Source organism: Anoplopoma fimbria, chromosome 19 (assembly GCF_027596085.1).
Source record: "Anoplopoma fimbria isolate UVic2021 breed Golden Eagle Sablefish chromosome 19, Afim_UVic_2022, whole genome shotgun sequence".
NCBI lineage: Eukaryota > Metazoa > Chordata > Actinopteri > Perciformes > Anoplopomatidae > Anoplopoma > Anoplopoma fimbria.
The window spans coordinates 9,809,788-9,834,943 of record NC_072467.1 but is presented as its reverse complement, the minus strand read 5'-3'; the positions used below and the strand labels follow the sequence as shown (position 1 = coordinate 9,834,943).

The 25,156-nt window shown below is 41.1% G+C and overlaps 1 protein-coding gene across 1 annotated transcript; it reads left to right on the top strand.

Annotated features, from left to right (window-relative positions):
• The first annotated feature begins 1,933 nt into the window (after nt 1-1,933).
• On the top strand, nt 1,934-24,691 carry dyrk4 (dual-specificity tyrosine-(Y)-phosphorylation regulated kinase 4). Its single transcript, XM_054620162.1, has 15 exons — nt 1,934-1,993; nt 2,537-2,606; nt 16,872-16,955; nt 18,602-18,754; nt 19,004-19,154; nt 19,393-19,556; nt 20,680-20,816; nt 21,571-21,711; nt 22,528-22,666; nt 22,918-22,999; nt 23,124-23,296; nt 23,427-23,487; nt 23,687-23,816; nt 23,983-24,119; nt 24,414-24,691. The coding sequence occupies exons 1-15, from the start codon at nt 1,950-1,952 to the stop codon at nt 24,689-24,691; spliced, it is 1,944 nt and encodes a 647-aa protein (XP_054476137.1). The 5' UTR covers nt 1,934-1,949.
• Nucleotides 24,692-25,156: the final 465 nt, after the last annotated feature.

Genomic DNA, 25,156 nt, shown 5'->3' with positions numbered 1-25,156 from the left:
GCAAATTAAAATTTGCTTTATTTGAGAGAAATTAAGATTTAAAGAGATACTCCACCTGTGGAAATATAGACAATTCGATACTGTAAAGATTGATTTACAGTGGATTATCCTTTCAAAATCAAACTCTGTACAAATTATATCTGTAATTAACTTCCTGAAAAAAATTTAATGAAACAAGTCAATTATCTACCAGTGCAGTATGATTGTTCAAACATTTCATAATTTTCAATAATCATACTGCCTAATTTTAAAATAATGGTCTTTCTGGTGGACTTCACACTATCACGTCCCCTGTTGCAGTGCAGACATGAAAATAAAAAAGGGCTTTTGCACAAATCAGATAAATTAAACTGGTCAAAAGATCTTCTGTGTCGTTCTCCATTTTAGCTTGCTTCGGTCAAACTTAGGTTGTCTTTGTTGTCAATTCAAATGGTGCTCAGTGTCATTACTGCCTATAATAACAGGAGAATAAGCTGGTCACATGATAAGCTGAAGGTGTCAAACAAAAAGCTGTAACCATTCTCTAAGCGCAGAGCTAAAGTGGTGTCTGAATGTCACTATCTGACTGGTGCTGCAATGTTGCCTTGTTGATTCCATATAAACTACATTGTTGAAATAAATTTGAGTTTTGTGCTGTTTTTTTTCTGTTTTGGTGATCTTAAATCTCAGGACAAAGTTAGAAATCATTTTGAAAAAACATTGACAAGTCAGGTACATATCATTATGCAATTGCAAAGGCTACACCACAGACATGTGTTCTCTCTGATAATATCTGTTTTGTCAACTTCGTTAGTAGTAGATTTAGGCGAAACAAATCCAAAATGAATACAGGGGTTTGTCTACATTTGCAGTAACTTCTAAATAAGGCCTAGAGAGTTTTCTCTAGTTTTTCTGACAGTTTTAGGATATCATCAGTAAAATTATTAATTGATTCATTTAACTGCCTAGAAGTGAGCACAAAGGAAATATGACTCTTTTAATTGTTTTTTCCATCCTTTGCTTGTTATATCTTAATTGTATTTCATATGGGTCCATTTATATTTCTTATCTTTTGTCAAAAGCACCTTTGAGTGTCTTGAATGGTGATCTACAGTATAAATAACAATAAATGGAATAAATAGTTAGTACTAACTAAATAGTTAGTTAAGAAATATATACGAATGGATACATTCACATGTACATAATCATAAATGCAGCATCCCAGCATATCAGACGTGCACTTTTTGCTCAACCAAATAAATTATTTACAGTATAAGTAGAAGATAATGGGAGACAGATGGTTCACATTAGGGTCGGAATAAAGCACTACACCAGGTGCTAATGAGCGAATCAACGATAGAGAGAACAGGTGTTTATCTCCACTTATCATTGGGATGAGATTTGTCCACCATAGCCTACAGGAAATACATTCAAAAACAAAAGATACAATTGCACTTATTTCAGAACAGCTTACAACATTTAACATCTGCATTTACTTCTTTTTTTTTTTTTTTTTTTTTTTTTTACAGATTTTAACTTTTTAAGAGAACTTCTTATTCATCTTATCATAATGTATTTAAGCATCTATATCTAGAAGTTTGCATTCCTGATGTAAAACGAATATTTGTGCTGTTAATGGTTTGTTAATGCAATGCTACACCTATGAGGAGAATGTATAGCCCAGTGGGTGGCTGTCCCTCCCTTTGTCTCTCGCCCTCTCTCCCTCACCCCTCTTTCATACACGCGCGCGCGCCCAAGCACGCACGTAATCACCTGCCTTAAAGCTGCGTCAGAGCAAAAAAAAAAAGGCAGAATCAAATTGTCAGTGAGCACTTAGTGTGGCGAATGGAACAGCCATTGTGTTTTGGATAAGCCGGTGGTGGTAACGCTCCGCGGCACACAGGCTTGGAGACCTCCAGCTCACTGTTGGGCATGTCGCGCATGACCGCTTCATCACTGCCGCCCTGTTGATGGGTTTCACCATGAGCGCGCCGAACAAATCCTCAGTGAAAAGGTTAGTGCGTGCTTGTGGACAATAAGTTACTGTTTGTTGCTTATATTATGTTTCACATAATACATTTGCATACTTTCTAGTCTTCGTCGAGAGGCCTGTCTATAGATTTAAAGGGTCAGCCTAACTCTTCTACAGTATCTGGTTTTCGTCAGGTACTATCATCACGTGATTAGGTTAGGGATCTTGTTTAGAAACTTAACTCTTTTGGTAGTTTAGCACCGGAAACTTTCTGAGTGACTTGACACCTCCATAAAACAGGCAGAGCTTGATGTGCTGAATATAAGACAAACCAAATATTATATGCCCAGAAGGTGTCAGTGTAGTTTAATGCAAAAGGCTGCCGCAATGGAAAAGGCTCTTGATCTTTCAGCTCTGACTATCAATAAGAGATATCAGCTCATGGATTCATGCTCTTTTAATATATGGGTCTATATATTTTGTTGTTGAAACATGGACCAATAGGTATTGGCTTCCATGAATATTAGTTTCCATGCTTATGCAGGATGTGCAGTTATATTAAGCTCAGGTTTTTCCATTGGACAGAATCGGCTCCAAAAATAAGCTGGAAAAGCTATTAAAGGAGAGAAAAGGCACCTTTCCACTTCTGATCAAGGTAAGAGGATAGTTTTGTTTATTCCATGTGTATACTAATTCGTTTTGTTTTTTGTTGCTTCAGAATATTACCATAATTCATAGCGGTGGCCATTTTTTTGAGTGCTTCCAAGCAACTCTACACCCCGTGTTGATCTGCAGGCCATTAAATAAATGTTATTTAGGTGATTGTGTGCGCTCAGCAGAAGTGATTTATTAGGGAACATACTCTGCCTGTTGATGTTCTTGGCCTGGACCAGTGAACCATCTGAGAGAGGTGCCCTGCTGTGCCTTATTGCAAATCTTTGGAGAGCAAAACTACCCGATCCTGAGCCTTAATGAGGTCACATACTGTATCGGAAGTGTTCCAGGACATCACTGCTTCATGGAAAGTTCCACGATAAATACGTCAAATTCATGTAGCATTGGACCCCCGCCCTTCCCGAGTGGAGGGATTAGACTGTTTCAAAGCCCTCACTGAGCACCTAGAGTACACTTTTCTACTTACAGTTGTGTGAACTTTAACAGCTTTAACAGTTTTAAGTGGGTAAAGGCAAATTATAGAACAGCTAAAACAGTCTTGTTAATTCAGAAATAAGCCTTTAAAAATCAGAAAAGTCACTTATGCGATTCTACCATTCCCAGCCTTAGTGCAGGGTGTGTTGGCCAAACTCTTTAATGCATAATTCCATAACGGTACTTTTATTTGCTTTGCTTTCAGTGTTTTAAAAACGGCCCCTCACACAGATATTCTTAGAAGAAGATAAGAACGCTGAAAATCTTTGAACATCAGTGAGAAATTGGAAAGAGCTGCATCAGAGGCATCGTTTGAAGCTGTTTGGGTTTATACTGTTTGGGTTTATACTTTATACAGGGTGTCAGTTCAAAAGATGCTCTCTTTTTCAAAGTTAGTCTATCAATAGAGAGCATTTGCGTCATTACAAATAAAAGCAGCTGCTCTCAGCAGATGCACTGTACCCTTTCAAGATGTGAACTGCCCTGAGACTGTAGCAGGCAGCGTGTTTGTAGCTTTGACATGATATGAGTCATTACTGCATTTTAGCCCTCTGTTCATATAATAAAATGCTTTCAGGTCCTTCCAATAAAGTGGCACAATATACTGCATGGCCATACATGACTTACTTTTAGATATACTTCCCCTCATTGAAGACTAATCATGACATATTGGATTCTGAATGCCAGATATAATATTCTGTCCAGGGATTTTAGAATATTCTAACTTCAGAGTTCCTGAACCTTTTTTAATCTGATGATTATTTTCTCAATTTATATATATATAGTTGGTCAAATGTTATCAAAAAGTGGAAAATGTCTGTCGCAGTTTTCAAGAACCAAGTTGATGTCTTCCAAAGTCCAAAACCCCAAAGTTATTCAGTTTATAATTATATAAAACAGAGGAAAAACAGGAAATCCTCTCTATGGAGAAGCCGGAGACAGAGAATGGTGTCTTTTTGTTTAAAACAAATGATATTAACAATTAACTGATAATCACAAATAGTTGTAGATTAACTCTCTATCGACTAATCTTTATAAAAAAAATATGTCCCCACACTTCATCATTTGTTATGCTCTACAAGACCTGCTTCAGAGTTTTAGAGCAGAGCCATGCACCCAGCCAATGACTGCGGAATAGGGAGTGTGCATCCCCATTATTCTGATGAACCCTGCCCCTGATAGGGTTTCTCATCACAGCTTTGTCCTTTGTTGACACCTGACCCCCTGAAATAAAAGTGGCCATTAAGAGAGAGAGCTCACCTCTGCTGATATCAGTGTCACCGAGCAGAGTATTATAGCCTCTTTAATGCTATCCTTTCTAATAGCCTCTCTGCTTATTTCTACTTCTGAATGTTTGTGCATACGATTGTGCATAAGAAGTTAAGTCCATGTTTTTGTGTGTTTGCAAGAATTTGTGTTTGCTAACCGAAACAAACCTCTGGCTTGCTATCAGGGCCATCACATGGCCAATGCTTATCAACATGTGAATGCATTTAGCAGTATCAACTCTGCTGTGGATGACTGTTATCCCTCCCACTGGTTGTGCACACAGGACTGTGAAAGCCTGATCTGCCTTTGGCCTTATACTGCCAAGGCTGAGCCTGTTTATTTTTTTTGCTGCCACAGCTGCAGGCTTCAATGGTGAGGAGGGGCTCCAGAGAGGACAACCTGACTGAGAAACTCCTCAAGTCTGATAAACATTAATAAGATTTATAAAGAATGCTGGGTAAACAGCCACCCTGGGAGTTTTGTTAATGAGTGCCTGGCTTGGTTGCATGAAGCGTCTGTTTTCCTTTAACGGTGAGTCATGCAATGCAGAGCAGCTAAATAGGGTATGCCAACGTCCTCCCCCGTCGCACCCTCTCCTTCCATCTCCTTAGGCTCAGGAGCATTGTTGCGTAATAATGTGTGAGGTCTTATCTAAAGTATTGTTATATAAGAGGATCGGTTGTTGTCACCTTGTCAGGCGCACTTATTCCATCATGCATGAAAATATCATAATAATATTTTCATTTTTGTGGTCAGTTTGCACACATTACAACCGCTGTGTCTAAACAAGCAAATGCTGCAGCTTATAAAACAGGATAATTAAACCGTTAGAGTCTAAGACAGGATCTTCTTTTCAAACTGTCTCTCCACTGTGTTTTGATGACACCCTGTGGCACGCTATAGCCTCTTGTATTTGGCACCCAGAGACAACAAGCGTTCCAATCCTCATTGTCCACATCTGCCAAACATGTCATCGGATTAATCCCTGCAATTTGCGCTAATTGTTGGAAGGCAGTGTATTGTCTGTGTCAGTCTAGCTCGAACATCGGGTCTTTTGTATCCAGGTGCCGACAAAAGGGGGATCGCCTTGCGAGGTTGTTGTGGAAGGTGACAGGAGAGTCCGTGCTTATGGGGTCAAAAGAAGAGCGGACAATGCTCATCTTACCAGGGTGACAAAAGCTCACTTTTGCCCATCACCCCTGTAAGAGCAAGGTGTCAGGCAAAAGGTTGCAGAGGGCAGGATGGTGGGATAAAGGCAGTGACTCAGCGTTTCTTGGCTGGTTTTAGCAATGGCAAGAAGATTTGAAGAAAGTAAAAGAGAGAGGGGAAAATTCCTGGAAAATTAAAAATGGATAATGAGATATAGTGGCTTGTGTTGCCTGGAGGTGAGCAACATCAGAGTCATTTGAGGACGAGGTGCGTGGCCCCCGAGATGCCAGGCCATCATCACTCACACAGACCTGGCTGCACGAGTGCAACTGCTCCATCCTCAGGTTCTCAGAGCTGGCAGTGCAGTCTGGGGCATCCAGGTCAACACGCGCACTGCACATGATAGGAGGCGCAAGCCTGTAGTGTTGTAAGAATATATAGCACCGAAACCTGTGACACACACGTTATGATTATGGAGGTAAACTAGCAGGCTTGAGAAATCTCACACACACCTGCACTTGTCCAAGTTTTACGCTACACCTGCCTCAGCTGTCCGGCAAGTGGGCCAACTTTTTATTTTAAACGGCCTTATTGAAATAACAGTCAGGTTCGGAGGCACGAGCAGATCCAGACATGGGTCCCTGGGTCGGGTCGCATTCCAGGGATGGGAAGGAGCCGAACTTAGATGACAGAGGGATTACTGAGGTAAGGCTTCCATAGCTGAGCAATTGTGAGAGAAAGACTGATTATGTTGCTCTGAAAGGTATAGATGATTAAAGTTGTAGTTGTATTTGGAGCAGTTGAAGAAGCATTCTGCCTGTTAATCGGTGTGAGTATTGATATTTAATATTTAGGAGAAATGATGAAATAGCAAATGTAGGAAGACAGTTTTTGTAGTGACTGATTTGAGGACAGAACTATAGATATGGTATGGCTGTGTGAAAAAGGTTTGTTTTTGGTGATACCGTAGTAGCTGACTAGAGTACAGGAAACGTCGCTTGTGGCTTAATTCTGATGAAGGTTGACACAAATATGAAGTAGTAGGTCAACCTCCATCTCCATTTACCACCCCCAACAATAGCACTTGCAAATACAAAAAACTGGTTATAAATGAAGGTAAAAAATGTGCCTATGACAATGTATGTGACAGATGTTATTGTAGACAAAGGATCTCAATAAGAATCACAAACAAACAAAAAACTATTTAAATTAGCCAAGTGTGAAGTAGATCAGATGATGATTCTCGAGATATGCAGAGGAGATACACATACACACAGATGGAGATTCCTTGCTTTATAGTTAGATGAAGACTGAGAAATGATTCTGTGTTGCTTATTGAGTCTTTTATTGATAGCAGAATTCAATTGTGATAATGGATGATTTTATTGATCTGCAAATTTTTGTTATCCAAGTTATTATTTTCATTAATATATCATCCTTTATAGTCAAGCACTACTTGGTTGGCTCAAAATGACTATAGAGGTAATAATTATATGATTTTATGAAGGCATTTTGACTGTTTGTGATCTATATTTTCAAGGGGTGTAGTGAGCCACCATTTTTACCATGAAGTTACAGCATGTAATATCAAAACACAACTTGCCGTCACCCTCTGCTCTAAAACACAGTCGCTGCATGTACATAACACTCAAGAGCCATATGTATATATATATATATATACATCTAACACCAGTACAGAATGTTCCTGACTGAAGCTACGCAGAAAACATATAATGTTACTGATGCAATAGCTCATTTAGACTTTGACAGGGCTTTAATACAATCAGATATTTGCTTATTTTAGCTGTTGCTGGACACAAAATGCATTAAGGAGATTGTTGTTTTTTTGTTTCACCGCCCTGCTTAATTTTTACATGTGTCAACTACAATCACACACAAACACAGAGACAAACACACATTGATTTACTTGAACAAAGAAACACACAAAATCATTAACGATTCCTTACTTTGCAATAATAACAGCTTATTGGATGTTATATTAATACACTGACTGTGTGCTGGTTGTTCATCAGCTAGCATAGTTACAGTAGTTGTAGTAATGGGATTTACATTCTCTAATGCCTGTCAACGCTCCAGTTTTCCGGTGATTCTCTGGTATTTTACCTGTGACACGTCATTTTTTTTTTGGGCGGGACAGGGAATTTTTAGGGGGATATAGCAGGTCAACAGTGTATGCAACATAGAAGAAGAAGTTTGTACATTTGGAGATTTCTGCAAGAATTGCATTTATTTGGTGATTGGATGGCGAGCACATTTTTTCTTTTCTCACAACTGCTCAGAACCCCTTAATTGTCCATAAACCTACAAAAGCCATACACCCTCTGAATGCCATAGGTCTCTGGTTTTGTGGTTGTAACGTTCCATGAAGCGGCAGTTATCCTAGAGATGACAACAGGTAATTTTATATAGTGACATCAAGTTTCAAAAAATGGTTTCACTACAAAGAAATGGCTACAATCAGGAAATAACATCATCACACATGAATAGAATTCGGCTCATTGGTTCCACAAGAGTCTCAGCTTTCCACGATTGTTTAGGAACCCCAGCATGCAGAAATAGTCAAATTCACCATTTTAAGAATATGCAAGAAATAATTTGCATGCAAAAAACAGCATGGTGTTGCCCAAAAATGTATGGGATTACCATACAGTTGGTATGCCTGTAAAGGGGTAGTTTGTGGGTAGCAATAGATCCCATTTTCATTCAGATTTCTTCAGGTGAAAGGGCTTGAAAATGTCCCCCTTCTCTTCAAGCTAGCATGACATGGCTGGTACCAATGGATTCATTAGGTTGTCTTGTTTCATATGAAAGCTTTAAGACTAAGCCCGCTACAGCCTCTTAAAGACAGTAATGTGGGCCAGGTTCACCGGGGTCACTCAGAGGGTTAAAGAGCAGTGTCCTTTAAGTCTTTGTTCACTGAATTTCCATTCATAGATGGATGAAAGACTGAGGGAATCACCTGAAAATGCTATACTTTTGTTAATCTGTACCAATATCTATTGCCAAGTCCCATTAACGTGTCATACATAAGCCACAGTTGAGCCTATAATTGTCTGTATGTCTCTGAGTGTGTCTATGTGTATGCACTCGCGTCAATCTGGGAACTCGACCCACATGTTGCAGAGAAGCCTGCTCCCCGTCCAAAACTGCAGATGATGCAGTCCACCTGCCAGCCAGGTCAAACTACCCTCACTGTTCTCTGCCAAATGGAAAGAGATTCTGATACTGTCTGTTTTGGCAGGCAGCTCACCTTGCTTCAGTTTGCCACGCCTGGCACCTGGCACAATTAGCCAGGGCCTAAAAGCATGTAGGGCACCGGGTTGTGATCCTCTAAGAGGAGGTCATTTGGCCTGGTGTAGCTTGTCCAACCATCTGCTGTTCACTCTATCCAGATCTGGCCTGATGGTTCAAACAGGTGGACAAGGTGTGTCCCTGGAAGGCCAACAGTCGGTCAAATGACTGTTATCACTGGGATTAGAGCAAATTAAATCAGATTAAAAATTAAACCCCAAAGAAGTGCAGGAAGAAAAGAGATACAGCAGCCAGCTAACACTCTGTGTCATATAAGCATGAGGAATGGCTGACAGGGCAGTAATGAAATACAGTAGTCTCATGCTACAGAAATAGCAAATATTTTCCTGTCACTAAAACAAGGTGATGTATGGATTTTATTTTTGGAAGAGGGACAGAATTTACCTAACATATGTGTGGTTATTAAAAGGACGTGTCCTTTGGTATAATAACATTTAAAAATGGTTTGCTGCACTCTAACTTGAGATAGAGAGCTGGCATTTACTCACTTTGTAGTCTCTTACAGTAAATCATTTAATCATCAAAAATGAAAAAATGAAAAAAGAGATACAGGAAAGTAATTGCAACACTTTGTTCCCCCATGACTATCTGCAGTATAAAGCTCATACTCACTCACTGTGTCCTGTCCTGCTGCGGACTCTGCAGTTCCCTGCCGATGTGTGCAGCAGGCAGGAGGCCAGGGGCAGCCAGGGTGTGGTGGGATAAGCTTTCACCTACGTGCTATTTGTCAGCAAGACTGTAGCGTCCCGCAGGGGTTTGTGCTAGCAGCAAAGCAGGTTGAGAACGGTAGAGGAGTTCGAGAGGGAGGGGGGGATTGGAGCCCATCTGGCGTTGTCTCCAAGATACAGTGGCAAATGTGAAGGCAGAGGAAAGTTGCGGATGTCTGTTGAACCACATGGGAGGCCCATTAGAGCTGCACCACCTCCCTGTCTGACTTCCTCAGCCCCATGAAGAGAGCCACCAGGGAAGATGATGTGCTTCTGTATCTACTGTAACCCCCCCCACCTCCATGGACCTGCACTCCCACAGGCCTCCTTTACAGGAAGCAAAGTGCCAGGCCCCTGCTGATGTGTCTCCGGCTCAGGATGGGTCCCTTGTTGAGTCGCATCCATACGTCACTGGCAGCGGCAAAGACAGAGAGCACTCCCCTCACCGACTATAGCAACAGCACAAAGCATCAGCATCCTCTCATTGTCTGTCTTCAGCCTGCCTCTCTCCTCTGTCTGTATCCCGGAGCAAAGAAATATAGTTTGGATGAACCTGACGCCGAAGAAAACGAAGGGGCCTCGAGGTCTTAAACAACCAGAATGTAAGCATATATGAATATATGATGCGGAGTCCAGAGTGTAGGGGGACCACAGAAAGTGACGTCAATCATATTTTCAGGATCCACCTCTAAAGACGACAATGGAAAGTCAGCGGAACTGAACTTAGTAGCATTAAAGCTCTGTTAAGTTCAAGAAGAATTTGATTTCGTCATATGGAGACGAGGAGCAACACCATGACTGACAGTTTCTAGACTACAAGCAGGAGGAAATGCATGCCTGATATTATCATCATCATCATCACCATCCTTCATTTTGCTTCTGAGGGCATCTATCTGATCTCTGACTTGCAGAGTGACTCCCCCCCCCTCTAAATTGATATGTTTAGAGGCTGAGGTGGGCTTCAGGGTGTGTTTGTTGCAGCATGGGGGAGATTTGCTATGTGGGAAGACGGGACCTCGCCTGCCTGCTGTGGTTTTAGCCTCCTCCAGGGCTGTTGCTGGGGCAGGAGTAGGAGGGTCCAACCTGAGGTATGTTTGGACGCAACAGAGGCAAGACAACTAATTGTTTCAACACTATCACACTCTTTCTTTCTCAATCCTTTGTTTTTTATATCCTGTTCAGTCTCTATTTTCACAATCGCTCACTGGTATCACAGTCCTCCTTCTTTATGTTTCGTCTATTTTTGGTTGCCATGGTGAGATATACTGTATCTGCATTGTTTTGCTCACCAATGCGTTGTCACCTGGGTGACAAAATGCACACAGCCTAATGAATCTCCCAGGTGAACTGTTGGAAGGTTTACGGTGGCTGACTTGCCAGCAGTTTGATGATGTACTATTTGGGGGGGGGTCTATGGGCGTGTCAAAGATGAACTCCTTGGTCTTGGTGACCTTGAGGAGGAGCTGAGTACTGTTGGTGGGCTGTGGTTGGGCCTCTGTCTGTAAGGAAGGCCATTATAGCTGTGTCAGGAGAATATTTAAAGTTTGTTGCGATGGGGGCGGGGATGAGACAGTCATTTATGTAGAGTTTGTGTAGAAAGGGACTCAGAACAGAGCCCTGTGGGGTTCCAGTGTTAACAGTGGAGATTCTGTATCAAACAGATGAAGAGAGTGTTACGGGAAGATGGTAGAGTTTGCTGATTATCATATTTATAAATGTATATATATATATATATATATATATATATATATTTAAAAAATTCAAACTGTGCTTTATGTCATTTGGGTGGCACAGTGGTGTAATGGTTAGCATGTCGCCTCAATGTTCGGACCTCTGTGTGGAGTTTGCATGTTTTCCCTGTGTATTCTCCGGCTTCAATGTCAAACATTAATCTATTCTTTTAAAGTCACATCTTAAGGATCTCCGTTTTCTTCCTTTTTTGCAGCAGCCAAGGCAATATGCAGTAATTACAAGTGTGTCTTTGGATCCCCCTACCTGGAGACCCAAACACTGTTCATAAAACTGTGTTTGCAAGAGCTTTCAGAAGTGGGTCATTCATCTCTTTAAATGAAAAGCTTTAGATTAAACTAAATATTTCTGTGTTTCTATAATCATTTAATTAATCATAGTCACTATAATTTGATTGATTGATAAATTGATCTGATTATGTTTTTTCCTATCATGCTGCAGAGTAGATATAAAATTAGATGCAAATGAATGTGTGATTCCGTCTAGAATTGTACTACAAAAGCAAATATAGCCTACAGTCTGGTCTGTTCTACTCTGGTTGTAGTTTGTATAAGATGAAGGCCTCCTGCTGCAGCCCTTGTCTTTATAAATCAGGCCAGATTTAAAGGAGCCTCCAACCTCTAGGAGTGGCCCCTGTTCCCCCCTTGTCGTCCCTCTGTTTCTCCTGAAGGGTCACTCCACAAGCAGGGGCCGATCACAGCATGAGTACTGAAATTGTGTGCCAGTTCTTGCATGCATGTTAGATCTGTCTGATCCAGCTCCAGTGATTTAACCTTGTGGTTACTTAGTGTTTTATTGTAGCTATAATTAACTTCTTAAAAACAACAGAAGATTAGGGAATAGGGGAATCGATAGGAGAGTGGAATAAGGAGGGCAGGTGCAGATTGCTCGATGGCTGCTCATCCTGTTCTGAGGCTGATTACTAAAGTGGCCACTGCTGTTGCATAACAACTGCCAACTAATCATACTCATCTCCTGCAGCTTACTTGTTGTGCGCTCCTTGTTACGTGGAGCAACTGAGTTGTTTCTTGCAGTGGGGATTTGTAATGGGAAAACAATTGTCTTCTTACATATGCACCGTGACAGCAACCCAGTGTTAAAACTGTAGTGTCTGTTCTCTTGTTACAAGTTTCAGCTCTGAAACAAATCCGCACGCCTTGGCCGTCTATTAACTACTAAATGATGCATGTCAAGAAATTATAGTTGTCAGTTTAAAAGAAAAAAGAAAACAGGTTTCTTTATGTGTTTCTGACAGTTTAACATTTCAGAGATGCCTTGGCAGAGATGTCTAATGTTCTTTTTTCATCACCCTTCTTGTGGTGGTTGTTGACTCTGTGTTAGCTCTTGTACCAATAATGAAAACAGACTTTTGATCTCAGGAGACCATCCTTGGTTAAATAAAAGCTTCCTGCAGGTTGAGAATTTGTTTGCAGGGCCCCAAACCTCCAATTTGACATGGGAAGCTGCCATCTCACTGGCTGTTTTTGCATTTTAATACTTCGAAGTTATGGAGGGTTTCATAACATTTAGAAACTCAATTTCATGATTATTGCCCACCACGATACAGTAGATGACTAAACATGTCAAATGGAGCTAAGAGACAGGGAGCCTGTTACTCAAAAGCTTTTATACAGCTACATTTTATTTGATCTGGTAGTAGGATATTATTTGTTTCCAATGCATTTAAAAGAAGTCTTCGATATTTGCTTGAGACCTCGTATGTTCTGTTTTCGCTCGTTCGAGAGTTAAGACTTAATTGATGGACGAGATAATAGATTTCCAGAATGACCGTGAGACTGCAAGGCACGATTTTTACGGGTAGGTTGAGAGAGAGAGAGAGAGAGAGAGAGAGAGAGAGAGAGAGAGAGAGAGAGCGAGATCAGTCTACATAACAGTTACTGTAAAATAAGTGTAGCCACGACGTGCGTGCGTCGGTGTGAACCCTCGCTCTAAAGCGTCGGTGTTCGAGAGCGCATCAGTCACACAGCATGGTGTAGGTGGACGACAGCAAAGGGATAAAAAAGGCATCTATATCGGGAAAGCCCCAGCTGTCAGGTGGCTCCCTCGGTGTCTTAGGAGCACGCGCCAAGGAGCAGAGACCCTCGACAGCTTGTCTAATCGCCTCTCTGACGACAGCGCATTTACCCCGTGCGTAACGCCAGGAGTACGGCAGGGTTTTGGGTCGGTGGATGCGATCAGTCATCAGGATTGGACTCGTCAGTGTTGATCCAGTCCTCCTCACCAAGTTGTGGAACGTGCGTCTTGGTTTTTGAGGCTGGGGCTGACGGAGTTGGATACAATGACTCTTTGTTGGATTTTATAAACTCTCTTCCGTGTTTGGATTGTCCAGCCGCTGTAAAGACAGACACCGATTACACACAGCATGTTGCCAGAGATAAATAACAAGGTGAGGCACTTTTTGTGAGCTACTTGGATGTTTAGTAAATAGTAGTTTCCTGTGGTTTATTATAGGGTGACTGTGGTACTCTGGTTTATATTATGGTCGATTTGAAAGCAATTTATGGCCCATCAGAGTGTGACTATTCTTTTTTTTTATAATGGTATGGCTGGCCTGCTTATGGAATCAGTAACAGTTTTTATATTGGTATAACCATACTTTATCTCCCATATTATCACTTTAGCATTCATCTATAGTAAACTAACACATTTCCTATTTTTGCTTTTCCATGGAATAAGAATTTCCTTTGCCCAGATACAGGGCTTTGTTCCAGGCTAATTCCATTTTGGGAGAAACCCTCCACAGGTATCCTTTTACAATTATGAACTCAAATAAAAGTCAACCATTCACTGTGCATTATCTAATTACCTCTTTTGATTCATGCCAGGAATGTGGAGTTATTCTCAATTTGGAATTATTTGCATTTCTCCTCTACAATTTATCCCACTTGATTACTTTTTTTGTAGTCCGCCCCCCGGCGCACATGCCAAGTTATGATGAAAAATCTGATCCATTTCTATTTCAGTCGTTTAGCCTATTTATTTCAGTGTTTGTTGTGCTGACAGAATTCTATATGCGTTCTGGTGTATTTTACACACCTAACATGGAAACTGTTGCAAATTTAAACCTTGCCATTTAGGGAATTTCAGCTTTTTATTGTTTTTAATAACAAAAGTTAGATATAATGGAATGTTTGCATTAACAAACTAATTATCCTAAAGCCTAACCTTAATTCTGTGGTCACATTTGATGCCAACATGAAACAGCCTGTTGTGTGCAATAAACACAACAGAGCTGTGTGATTACATTACATTACAGTCATTTAGCAGACGCTTTTATCCAAAGTGACTTACAATCAGTAGTATATTACATATCATTCACCCATTCACACACTGATGACAGGCTGATCAACTGCCGAAGCCGGGTATCGAACCACCGACCCTCTGATTGGAGAACTACCTTGCTCTCCACTACGCCACAGCATTGCAAAACGACTTGCTGGCTTGTCTGACAGCTAGCTGATAGTGCGAGTGAGCCAAGTTTCACAGCTTGTTGACGTTACTCCTGGTTTTATTGCTTTGGTGACCCTCTGACCAACTGACCCTTGAAGAACCAAAGCTGCTCTCAAAACCCTGCTGGGATGATCCTACCTCCAGTTAAGACCCCCCTTTCACACAGAGCTGAGTCTGCATTGCTACTGACATCTGTCTCTCAGTCTTCGCCTCCATTCATCTATTCATGTATCTTTATTTATACTCGTTGGCACATTGAGAGCAAATGCCCGCTTTCATATGTGTTTCATTGTGTGTAAATGGACTGTATTCATGGCTACACAGGAATGAATTTGTATCCGACCGCTTTCTTGTGCAATCCTGGATTTTAGGCACAAATCTTGACAATGATAGATATTTCTATATATTGCTGTTTTAGATCTTAAATTATCTCATTATTTCAGGTATCAAGGACAGGAGTGAGACATACAGAAATGTGTGTACTTGGGCATATGTTATGATGTCAGTGTGTTTCCACTGGCTAAGTGCTCATTAGCCAGACTTACAGCAGATATTAACAGGTGATGTTTTAGAAGCCAAACTGCCAAAGTGACCTACATGGCTCCTGCTGTCACTCACTGTGCTCCTGAGATTGTAACATGACTACGTTGTTGTTTAAAACCTTTCTTTGTGTTCATTAGGGCCGTCCATAACTAAAGAAATTCTTAGTCAAAAACATATGATTTTGTCGACTAATCGGTTAGTTGATTTAATCAATAGATCGGTAAAACCGAGTTTCTCAACACAGAATCCCCATTTTAAATATTGTGTTTGCCAGAGATTGATTCATACATTTCTTGAAATAAGTCATTCAATATGTAAAATGCATAAAAGACGACTAACCAGCTAGAGAAGCTGAGATGGGGCAACCCTAGACTATATGTTGTTTTCTTGTCTTACTGAAGGATTAAATCAATTTTAATGTGAAGAGCAAAGCCAATGAGTGTTTGCAGGATCGTTTACTTGTATCCAGTGAACCAGTAAGATTCAGAAGGTGAGAAGTCAGTTCAGTGTCTCATCCTCTTCCTCTGGTCGATACATCCGTGACAGTTTACTGTAAGATTATGATCGGGAAGACATTAATCATCTAGCACCTGTGAACCAAACCACACCCATCTTGTCATCCCCCTCATTCCCTCCCTCCCCAAATGCAGGCTGGCAGAGTGAGTTTAACACGTATCCCCATATGGGGTGCATCTTTATTTCACCCATATGGTGTCGCCCAACACAGCTGCACACTCACCCGCAGATTAATAAGGCACGTGTAAACTTGCTTGGTGTCAGAGAGAATCACACCGAATCATTCCAAATGCGTATGCTACATGAGTTTATCCAAAACTCTGATGCTGTGGCACACAAGGTGGAGCGCTCGTCCCGTAACCACAAGGTTGGTGGTTCAAACCCCTCTCCAGTCAACATGCCGAGGTGTCCTTGAGCAAGACACCTAACCCCAAGTTGCTCCCCGGGCGCTTCTTAGCAGCCCACTGCTCCTCTGGGATGGGTTAAATGCAGAGAATTGTAATTTCCCCATTGTGGGACTAATAAAGGATTGATTATTATTTATGTATCACTTCCTCTTAACACAGTTAGGAATATGGATGTGCAGTAGGCACAGGCTTGGTGGCACGTGTACACCCACAGCCAGTCACATGGACATGCACATGTTCACACACCTGCACAAACCAGCAGGTACACAGAGAACACTGGATAGCGAGAGGGTTGTGGTTGCTGGGTTTTTGCAGAAGTAATCTATTTTAGGATCATAGTGCATTATTTTTGCTCTTCTCGCTGCAAATCTCGCTCAGCTGCCCACAGGCTGTGTGTTTCTGAAGAGACTGGAGAATCCAGGAAGCATGAACACAAGAAGCAATGACTTATTATCATTTATTAAGATTCATGACTGCTTTAGTTTCCCTCTTGGCTTAAAAGAATTCCCAAGCATCATTTCTGACTTCAGAAATGATGCTGTTGTGCATTGTGCTGTATGGAAATCATTGCAGAAGAAACATATAGTTGACATGGTTTTTAATGAATTGCTCTCATTCCTCCCACAGACGTCACGACCGGAGGCCTTCCCTCACCCTCACAGACTCCCAACAGAAGGCAACCGTCTTGGAACAAACCGACCCTGCTCACAGGTCAGCGCTTCTCCCCAGCAGGAGGCTGTAGCAGCTGAACGCTTATCCAGAACATAAATCAAACACTTTCCATTAAGTGTTTGATTTACGTGAGGTTTAAACATTCACAAAGTTTAAGAAATCAACATTGCATGAGATATAGTATTCCCCTTTTCTTATTATTTTATTTCATACACATACAGCTAGCTACTCAAGAATGCTCTCTCTACTATTAGAAATAAAAGGCTTAGATATGCATCATAGATGCTTGCAATGTTGTTTTGATCAATAACCGAGCAGCTCATTAAAAAAGAGGAGCCCCACTAAACATTTGTTCATTGTGATAGTCACAATTTATGTCATCTTTATTGGCATACAAAACATAAATGTGGCTATAGACATCTGTCTGCACGTATGTGGTTATGTGGCGTAACGCATCACAGATTTCCATTGATACGAGTGCAGCTTTTTTTTAAGGAGCATGCCCCTGGTTATGTACAGGCACGTAACTGTGTTTACTTCCTTTGCCTGTTGTGGCAGGTGCTTGCAACTATATTTAGCCCTATCTCTATGCGTCATAACCAAGTTGGCAGATCCTGCAGCAGCCCCTTACACGTGAAATGTACAAACGACCTACTGTATGGAGGGGAAAGCTTTTTTCCCTGGAATTCTGTTAATAATTAATATGAAACAATTTATTATGTTGCTAATACAGCACATTGCTGAAGGCTACATGATAGGACGCAGGTTGTAGACGCAGCTCTGTTTTGAATTATTTCACCTGAAATTTCAGTGGAATTGCAGCTCAATAAGGAAAAACATGTATGATAATATACTGCATAATGCTCCTCTTGACATAGATACTTGTCCGGGATAACTCATTTTTCCCAGAAAACTTGGCACAGGACAGAGGTCTAATTTTGTACATCATTGCCAGGGCTGAGCCTTCAAGGCTGTGACACATGTAATCATGCTCTCAGAGCAAGCAGCATGGCAGCCAGTGAAAAGCAGGTTGCTGCTCTTCACCTCCCCCGCAGAGCCACTACAGACAGACTCTTTCAGGACCCAGCCTCACAGGCTTTGTCCCCATTTCACTCTCAACCTGACCAGTAATTCCAGCCGCCGCACGCTGGGGGTCCTGGTCACCTGAGCCTCCGCAGACGATGTAGATTGCGAGCTGGAGCCCAACACATACACATACACTTGTAAAAAACGATAGGGCCCTGTAACAAGCTCGTAGCTACAGTGTAAAAAGAATAATTAATTTAGTCTTCACACTTGCTGACCCACTATTTCTAGATGCCTTTGTTTTGTGTAGATGTGCTGTTCAGTATTTGTTATTATGTTCCAGTGAAACACAGTGGGCTATTCCCTACAGGAAAATATCTGAAAAGCCTTCTAGCTGTGGAAATTGGCCATTTCTTTGTTGATTGTCCTGATTATTCATTTTTTTTGTGAATTAGACTGAGTCTGCATTCATCTAAGTCTTTAGACACTGCTTGACATTTTAGGTTGTCGGAGTGACTGAAAGATCTTGTTTCCCCCATCATCTGTCCCTATTTTAGCTGTGTCTCTGTTAAGTGTTTTCATTTAACTTTATGTATTGTTTCTAATGTGCATTTCTTTATTCAAGGCAGTTAAATTAAAACAATCCCTCTGCTTTACAGAAATTCGGCCCTGGTGTAGGGACCCTGCCTCAGCTTGAGCCACCGGTGGTCCAGGTGGTGGTCAGCAATGCCAAAAACCAACATCAGCAGTCGGAAAACATCCTGCCCCAAATTGCCAACAAAGGGGGCCAAAACAACTACCAGACACACCCGGTGAGGCTCTTATTCATCAGCATTCTGTAATATCCTACAGTGGCAGCTAGGTTTGCATTAAAGTGCCTCATGAAGTTTCTGATGGAAAGAAAACAATTGAGCATCAATATTTCTCCACAGTAGCTTATATAACTCAAAATTGCGAAACAACATAGTAGATGCATGGACTGTGAAATGTTGTTACTTTATCCCTTCTCTGCTTCTAATTACAAAGGGAATCTGCTGTCTCTGTGTGTGTTTATTGTACAGGATGAGAGATCGAAGCCCACCCAGCAGTTCAGCATGCGTATTGGTGCAGCAATGGATAAAGTGTCGATCTCCCGCAACAGCAAGATTTCCAGTAACAAGCTGGAGAAAGAGAAGGCATATGAGGGACAAAAGTTACCCATGTCCCCCATAGGTATGATATTGTTGATAAGAATACATTACAAGAGAATAACAGAAAGGTTATCTCAAATTTTCTGAATATTCGGGGGTGTTCCAAGAAAGGCTTGTAACTAAGTCACATTTAGTTTTGATACCGTATAAATAGCATGCCAGCATTGGAGTCGATTGTTCACAATCCTCTGCTCTTGGCAGAGGTGTAATCGATAAGATAGTGACTCATCTCACCCTCCTCCTCTTACTTCCGGTTGCAGAGGCACTGAAGAACTTCAAGGACCGGCTGACAGAGTTTGAGCAGGAGGAAATCATGGACTATGCAGAGATCTGGTTCCTTGGTCTGGGTTCTCAGAAGATCGAGGGTTCCCAAGGCACACCGCAGAACTCTGGATATGATGACGAGCATGGAAGCTACGTCAGGGTAAGATTGGTGGTCTGTCACAAAACATTAAGTTTGTTTTTTTCTTTCAAGTTCTGTTATTATTCTGTGGTTAAACAGTTACAAACCATTGTTAAATGTCAAAAGGCAGTACATTTAGAAATGTTGTGGCTGAAACTCAAGCCTGGCACGCAAACTTCCAAGACACATCATGTAAAAGATACATTTAACCATCTTGGACTAAAAATGTTTAACTTTCTTGCATCTCCCAAGTCTAACATGATAACATTTCCCAGAGGCACTTGAATGCACCGCCAAAGAGCTTGCTAATAACAGTGACTAAACGTTCACAATGTGTAATTTTGTACTGTATCTTTCTAGCAAATTTGAAGAAAGCTAGAACTGAGAGTCATACTGTTGTTGATTTTAAAACCACCAGTATATATTGATACATGGCCCCATGGTTATTCACAAAAGTACATACATGTGTCAATTGTGCAGAAAGATGAAATTTATATTATTAAAAAATAAGAAGATTATCTGAAAATGTGAATTCCAATCATTTCACACGCTCACACACACACACACACACACACACACACACACACACACACACACACACACACACACACACACACACACACACACATATATACTTTTAACCTGCATAAGATGAGCTGCACATGACCAGACGCCTTCGTTTGACCTTAATCCAGCAGAGGCAGACAGTCTGTTGGTCTGACTTCATTGTTTAATTCCGTACACAATAAACTGAACTGAGGTCATCCAGCACCGTGACAACAGGCTGAACTGTCTTGTATAAATCAGGTGACTGACAGGCAGTTATTTGTTAGACAATATGTAATGAATGATCTGTTTAAAGCTGAGCGACTTGACCATTGTTTAGACTTGTATGTCTCTATTGAGGCTAACCTCACTGTCGCAAGCTTGAACTGACAGTTACAGCAAAGTACAGTTGAAACTGTAGCACACAGCAGATCAGTGTGAGTGAGCATGATGTACAGCCCATCAACGGTATTGTCATCAAGTAAATAACATGTATATTCATGTTATTATTTTTAAGTGATGGATATTTTTTATTTCAGTAAAGCATGCAGTGCATAATGCTCATTTATTCACAGTGCTCTTCCTTTTGCTTTTTCAGGTGCTGCATGACCATATTGGATACAGGTTTGAAGTGCTTGAAGTGATTGGGAAAGGCTCCTTTGGGCAGGTCCTGAAATGCCTGGACCACAAGAACGGTGAACTCGTAGCCATTAAGATGATACGCAATAAGAAAAGGTATGAGTACACTCACATATTTCATTTTGATTTATTTCATTTTATTCTGATATTATTCTGAAGTCGCCTTTGATTGGCTCTTTCCTAGAAAAGATCTTTAAATTATTCATCCAGAATATTTTGATAAGTGTTTAATAAATAGATACTCCATAGAATAAGCTATTTATCACAGTCTAGTAGTCAATTTGTGGCATTCACCTGAGATCTGATACCCTGTTGTGAGGTTTTCCCAAATGCCTTAGCTGCGATCACTTTACATTTTAGGTGTCAAATTGTTGAGCTCTTGATAACATGATAGAAGTCAGAACCTGTGGCGTTATTTTACCTTTCCTCATTCACAGAGGATCACAGTGGTAGCGACTGCCTGTGAGTCCTGCGGGTTAGATGCAGGAGTCATCGGTCTTACCGCCACTTCAATAATGCAGAAAACAAAATGGTGCAAACTGTTTGCCTCAGGAGAATTCTGCTTATCTCTCCATGGAGTGGATTTTGCATGGGTGACATAAGGACATAAGGGATTGATGTGAAGGGACAAACCTCTTTGAGATAATCAACACGGGAGATGTCCATGTAGTATACCAAACATTTCCAACAAGTGCTACAATATATCACTATGTTGCATTTCAGAACTTAAATGCAAACATGAATTCATTCTGGCCCTGCAATACCTGAATTCTGAAATAACTGGTATTTAAATCTCAGGTAATATTTTTGTATTCCATTAATCTAACACCTTCTGTAAATGTGTCTGTAGGTTTCATCACCAAGCTCTGGTTGAGCTGAAGATCCTGGATGTGATAAAAAGGAAAGACAAAGACAACCTCCACAACGTCATCCACATGAAGGAGTACTTTTACTTCCGAAATCACCTCTGCATCTCCTTCGAGCTTCTCGGGTTAGTACGCGCCTGGTGACTGTGGACTTCTTCATTTTTTGATGTATTCTGCATGCAAGCAATCATCCCTGCATGTTCATAAATTAGTTTCACAGGAGAATATATAGACATTAGTGTTAATCGAAGGTACAACAGCTCGGTTAGATCACTGTACTGTCCTAACAAAGGCACTTCTAACGTGTCTCTATTCATTAATTCTAACACTACGTGACCACAGTCAATCAGGAGTTAAGTGATCACCTGTGTACCTTTAGCCATCTGTGTTTTAGCGAGGGACGCAACTGATATCTATTTGAAGGGAGATAGTTCTGTGTATCACTCAGGCTCAATGACCTTTAGAGGACGTCTGGGACTGCCACCATGTCTAACATTACTGTCACCGAATCCTTTAGTTAAGGCCTTGATTAGGGCCCTATCTCTTTCCCCTTCTTGCTTCATGGTGTGAAGGCTCAAGTTACACAGTCTGAAGAAGTATATGCTTATTACAAGTAGAAATAAATATTAGGTGGACACATTCTGTGTGTCTGCCTCCCTCTAAATGAGAGCACAATCAAGGATTATTTAAGTATGCGCCTCTCAGTCAGTGGATGTTTTATTACGGGGGATGTAAAGTGTAGAGTGACACCAAACTTAGCGACCTTCTTTTCTCGGAGCGTTTATTTTAAGGAACATGTAGAAGTTCTTCATGTGGTGCATCTTTATATCACTCTGCTATGTAAGGAACAAAGTACTTAGATAGAGATTATTGTAAAGAAAATAAATCCTATCAGTGTTTTTATGTTTTAACAGCAATATGAATGTTGTTTTTCTCATCAGAGTGAACTTGTACGAGCTCATCAAAAAAAACAACTTCCAGGGCTTCAGCATCGCTCTCATCCGTCGGTTCACCCATGCGCTTCTCAGGTGCCTGCAGATGCTGCACAGGGAAAAGATAATCCACTGTGACCTCAAACCGGTACTGACTTCCGTGTTTCTGTAATACCTGAACCTTTTTTTGAGATATAGATCATAAGACACAATTTAGAATATAGTCAACAAAACCTGCCATGGACCACTCCTTTGCACTGAATCATTTTACCGCTGTTGATGATCGATACCCCAGAACAATAGTGGGAATTTTGCTCCATCTTGTGGAACAGTATTATATTGCAGCTGCATTATTTAAAAGCAACTTGTTTGAAGGTTTTTGCTTCAACTTTTCAACAGGAGAACATCCTTCTGTCTCAGAGAGGGCCAGGGAACATCAAGGTGGTTGACTTTGGATCAAGCTGTTATGAACAACAAAGAGGTAAGAGCATAAAACTCAGATGAGAGAATATGTAATAATACTTACCATGTCGGGATATTCAAACAAATGGTCTGCAGAACGTCTATCCTATATCCCTCACAGTCTCTTCTGTCTTTTCCATTAGTGTACACCTACATCCAGAGTCGCTTCTACCGCTCTCCAGAGGTCATCCTTGGTCACCCATACAGCATGGCCATTGACATGTGGAGTCTGGGTTGCATCCTTGCTGAGCTCTACACAGGCTATCCTATCTTCCCAGGAGAGAGCGAAGTGGAGCAGATAGCCTGCATAATGGAGGTACGACATGGAAATAATTGTTTGTCCACATTTATTACATTAATTTTGAAATGGAAATGCATAATAACGTTCTAATATGGTTGTTGAGTTGCTTCAGTTTGTTAAGGTGTCCTGATATTTTGACTTACAGGTTATTGGGATGCCTCCAAATGATTTTGTTCAGTCAGCTGCGAGGAGGAGGCTTTTCTTTGGTGAGAAATTATTCGGTTTCAGATATTTTTAATATCTTATTTCTGCATTATAGCAAACAATGTAGACTATAGGATTACTAAATGTTATCAGAAGATAAATGAATAACTAGGTTAGTGTTTTCTAAAAGGTGTGAGTCTACTCTATAGGGACAATATACCAAGATAATAAATCAGTGTTGTGTTTGATAATTGTGTGCAGACTCAAAAGGAAACCCCAGAAACATCACCAATAGCAAGGGGAAGAAGAGGAGACCCAACACTAAGGAGCTGTCAGCTGCGTTGAAAACAAATGACGTTTTGTTCTTAGACTTCATCAAACGCTGCCTCACGTATGTTCACTCTCAACATCTGCTTGACTTTCTACCAGAAAAGGCTTTTCTTATAACTGTAATGGTCTCCAAAAAAATTGGATGTGACTTATTTTATTACTTCTTTAAAGATGAAATAACAATCTGTACAAGCAGACTTAAAATATTTTTCTGTGTCTGTTTTCAGTTGGGACCCAACTAAACGTATGAGTCCAGACGAGGGGCTTCAGCACGAGTGGATCCTGGAGGGGAATTTCAACAAAGTCCGACCAAGAACCAAGCAAACAGTGAAGAAGGTCTCAGACAGTTCGACCAGCAAGCCTGGTATGAGTACAGTTCATTTTATCATCCATACTATAAACTTACGATAATACCCATATTTAGAGGACATTTTAAGTAAAAGTAAAAAATGATAGATACAACAAACAGCTAAAATAGAGCAGAGACCTGTCTTACATAATATAATACATAATGAAATCTGTACAGTTCAGGTTAAATGGGTACATGCTGCTCACTCCCCTCAACTTTAAGCTACTGCCATAGCAGCGGACAGACCAACATAGTTATTTTGTGTTCACCTTTAGCTGGCATTTAATGTCTTTTGTTTCCATGGCACAGTGGAGAAGGGCAGCTCAGAAAGCAGCACTACTGACAAGCTGAAGAAAGACAGCACAGCAACAGCAACAAAGATGGCCCCTGCCGAGCGTCTGCGGCCCATTGGGGCCTCAGCGGAGGAGGAGGTGTGTGAGAATGAGAGAAAGCTGTCCACGGATACCAAGCAGCAAGAAGGAGGTGGAGAGAGGCCCGTTCACATCATCATCAAGCCTCAAGAGGAAGTGGGCCCAGAGAGAAAAGATAGCCACGAGCTGTCTCAGTATTTGCCCCCTATCATGTAACAGTCAGAGGGAATCGTGCTGCGTTCATGACATGTGGGAACTGTTGTTTAGGCTCACTGTCCAACTCAATCACTCCGACGTGTGAGTGATTGAGTTGGTGAAGTGGAAGTAAATGGACAGCTAAGAGAAAGTGCCATTTGTTTGGCCCTGCCCACACAGAACATTTAGATATCCTTTAAATCCAGTTACTACGAACACTGCCATGTTGTTTCAGTGTCTACATGATGTCATAAAACAACATGTTAGAGACGTCCAAGCCAGAGGAAAGTCTCAGTGTCTGAATTTCAAATCGGAAAGCAGTAGATGTTTCAACTGAAAGGTAGGAAGCAAACCAGTTCCCACATGCCATGAACAAAATAAAGATGTATGGAGAGGTCACACTGATCATCAGCAAAGAGGGTCATCCTCTATTTATTGTTTTAAGTATACAGTCGTAGTGTATTCTTCTATTCTGTGAAACTTTGA